At 38.0% G+C, this 3,606-nt stretch overlaps 1 protein-coding gene across 1 annotated transcript; it reads right to left on the bottom strand.

The window, feature by feature from the left end:
* Positions 1-2,940: 2,940 nt before the first annotated feature.
* On the bottom strand, positions 2,941-3,606 carry LOC113750447. Its single transcript, XM_027294419.1, has one exon. It carries the CDS (start codon positions 3,604-3,606, stop codon positions 2,941-2,943), a length of 666 nt encoding a protein of 221 aa, XP_027150220.1.

Genomic DNA, 3,606 nt, shown 5'->3' with positions numbered 1-3,606 from the left:
TTTTGACTATGCTAACAAAGTGGAGATTTGGGAATCAAATGTTAGAATTTGACTTGGAAAAATGGAGCCTTTGAGTAGTTTTTATGCAGAGACATTGAGGGAGGTCTGGAGATCCAGACGTAGCTAGTATTCTCACTAAAAAAACATAGTCTCTCTAGCTAGGTACTTGCAAGGGGCAATTGAGGTTTCATCTTGTAATCATCTAAGTTCAAGACAAAAGAGATTTTTGGAAGGCTTCACCATATTTTGGCTAAGACTTTCTTTACTCTTTTTGTATTTGTAATTCATGATGATTTACATTAATGAAGCTATGAGTGTTTTATCATTCATGAGTAGCTAATTTCCTTTATCTAGGGAGTAGATGAAACTTATGGCCAAGTGATATGAAGTGATTGTGATTTATACTTGTTGTATCTTGTATTAACTTATCTACTTGTGTATGTTTGATTACTTGTTGTTGTTGATCACCAATAGCAGGTTTATAGTTATTTTTACTCATTGAGAAATGGTAAAACTAATGGAATGACATAAGTAGAGCTTGAGTAGTATATTCATGAGAATAGAAATACATTCAAGTGGATAAAATCTATATTTCAGGTATGCACAAAACAGATTTAGTATTTTCCAAGAGATTAGGAAAAACTAATCTGTTTTAACCCATTATTATCATGAGAATGTGATTTTGATATTGTTGGAAATGAATCCTTGGTTAAACAAGAGTTGTAACAAGTGTTAAATTCATTCATTTTAGATCTTTTGTGTCATAAGTGGAATCTACATCCCTAAATCTTAATATTTAGTGAATTCTACTCCTTTTGTGAAATTGCATTTATCTAGTTAAGAATTTTTGTAGTTGGATTAAATTCTGAATTTTCTGCTCAAATTTATTGTGAGTCTAGATAATAGAGTAAATTAGTATCTAACAATTGTTTTAATTGCTGCTCGTGGGATCGACCCGATACGTACCCAATATTACGATTTTGGCCTGTATACTTGCAGAAAAAACGGGTATAATTCGGAATTAAACTTGCACTTAAAGTAAAAAACCCGTCACTTAGTAAGCTTAGCATTCATCTCCTGAATGATGGAGTGGGGAATACCTTCTAGAATTTCTGACAAATCACTACTTCCTCCACTGTTAAACAGGTCTCTAATGAAATCTGAGATTTCAAACACTAACTCATCCTTATTTTCTGTCCAAGAACCATCCTCCCTTTGCAGTTTCCTAATCCTGTTGTTCGTTCTTCTCCCCTCGACATAGGCGTGGAAGTACTTAGTATTCTTATCTCCATCTCTAAGCCAGCTAATCCTAGCTTTCTGACTCCAGAAATTTTCTTCCTCTTTGTAGGCCTCTTTCAACTGATCTTTGAGTTCTGCAATTCTACCTTTTTTGTTTTCTGCACCCGAGTCTCTTACACTCTCCAATTCCTTCTTCAAATCAAAAATTTTACTTTTAGAGTTTGCCTGGAAGGTATTTCTCCATTTCAGAAATTTAATTCTGCAATTTTTTATCTTCTTTGTGATTTTGAACATTCTGAATCCTTGTTCCTCCTTCTGCCAGGCTCTCTCAACCACCTGTTGAACCCCTTCCCTTTGAAGCCATCTTTTATCAAAATAAAACCTTTTATTTCCTTTTTTCTTTATCTGGAACTGTATCTAGCAGGAGCATACTATGGTCAGAAGCATAAGTATCTATGTGCTGGCATCTTGTCTTATCAAAAGTTTGAAACCACTCAAAACTACACAAATATCTATCTAATCTTTGTCTTACCTCTCCTTCATTATCCCAGTGATTGCTCCATGTCCAAGGGCAAGGGTGCCCTTCAAATCCTATGTCTGTTAAACTATTCTGGTCCATGAAGTCTTTAAAATCCTTAAAACTCCTTTCCTCTCTGACTACTCCTTCTCGTTTTTCTTCGTTAGACAAAATATCATTGAAGTCCCCAGCAATCATGTATCTAGCTCCCCACAGTCTTTTCCTATCACTCAGGACCCTCCACTGCTCCTTCCTGGTCTGAGGCTCACAACTAGCATACACACCAACAAACCACCAGTCCATCTGAGTATCATTGTCTTCTATTTAGCTTCAATGGTAAACACTGTTTTGTTCACCTTCAAAATATATGCATCCTCCTTCCATAACAGAGCCATTCCTCTTGCCTTGTTCATTGCTTCTACTACTGCACCACTGTCAAATCTAAGGCCTTTAACCACTTTATCTATGACTTGTTTCCTATGCTTAGTCTCACTTAAAAATATCAGATTTGGAGAAGAGAGGTTATTCACCTACCTCAGATGGGGAACTGTGGGCTCCCCACTCCTTGGCAGTTCCACACCAAGACTCTCATTTCCCTTGGGGGGTCCCATTAAGGAAGGACCCTACCTCTTCTCCAATCATCTCAGCTGGATCAAATTCATCAATTGGTTTGGCCTTTTTCTATAACACTGTAACCTGGCTTACTTCCTCCATTTCTTCATCTCTGATTTGTGCCTTCCTTTTGCAATACTTAAATGGTTATTTTCATTTCCATTTATTTCCTTCAAAGGCCTTCTAGTTTTAGTTGGAGACTTCAACTTTCTGAATGTTCTTTTGGTCTGCTTCTCAATAGCTTCCTGTACCATCACATTCCTTTGGGGCTCTTCCTGTATCACTTCCTCCCCTGCAGCTTTCTCATTCATTCTATTTTCTTGATCCTTCGCTCGAATAGTTGTTTCTCTGTCCTCCTCCATATCTTCTACCTCATCTAGAATTTGTTTCTCTTCTTCCTCCTGTGCATGTTGTGGGTGGTCTTGTTTTCCCTTAACTAGGTACAGGGGGCCATTACTGTACTCTTGTGCAGGTTCTCTAGCTTCCAGTCTATATGGTGAACCTCCTAGACCATGCTCAATTCTCATATCCTCCAACTCCTTCATAAGATCCTGATTGCCTTTTCTTTCTTTTCATGTGATCTTAAGAGTTTCCAAGAAGCTTTCCTTCAGCTGTGTCCTGGTTCTCTCTTGCTCAATCATTTCTCCATTCTGGAATTTCCAGTATCTTTTGTCATTTGGCATGTCAGTCCTCATTGGTTTTTTCTGTGGTGAATTTTTGTTATTTCCTACTCTCAACCGGGGCCCATATTGGTTCTCTAAAATGCTTCCTGATATGACTCTCTTATCTTTGCATGACCGTTCACTGTGACCTACTATTCCACAACTATAGCAAAAGTCTGGGCATCTTTCATACTTAAAGGCTACCCATTTGATAGACCCTGCCAATTTCACCATTGTTCCTCTGAGAAGGGGCTTTGACAAATCTGTTAAGGTTAAGATTTTCAAATGTCTACCCTCTTTACCCCTTGTCTGAGGAATTAGGACCTCTTTTACTTCTTTGAACACAACCCCAATCTTTCTACCTACCTCTTTGGTTAGCCAGTGTACTAGCAGGTTCCAGATCTGCACCCACAGAGGTGCAGTCACAAAGGCTCCATAATTCTCTTCAATTCCTTCTGACCACCTATTCAACACTAACATTTGACTATCTATCATCCAAGGGCCTCCTTCTACAATTCTGTCTTTGTCATCTTGATTAGGGATGTTGAATTGAAACAAGTTAGGCCGCAGTTCCAT

Source organism: Coffea eugenioides, chromosome 10, assembly GCF_003713205.1.
Source record: "Coffea eugenioides isolate CCC68of chromosome 10, Ceug_1.0, whole genome shotgun sequence".
Taxonomy (NCBI): domain Eukaryota; kingdom Viridiplantae; phylum Streptophyta; class Magnoliopsida; order Gentianales; family Rubiaceae; genus Coffea; species Coffea eugenioides.
The sequence above is the reverse complement of the archived record's forward strand: the minus strand, read 5'-3'. Positions and strand labels throughout refer to the sequence as shown.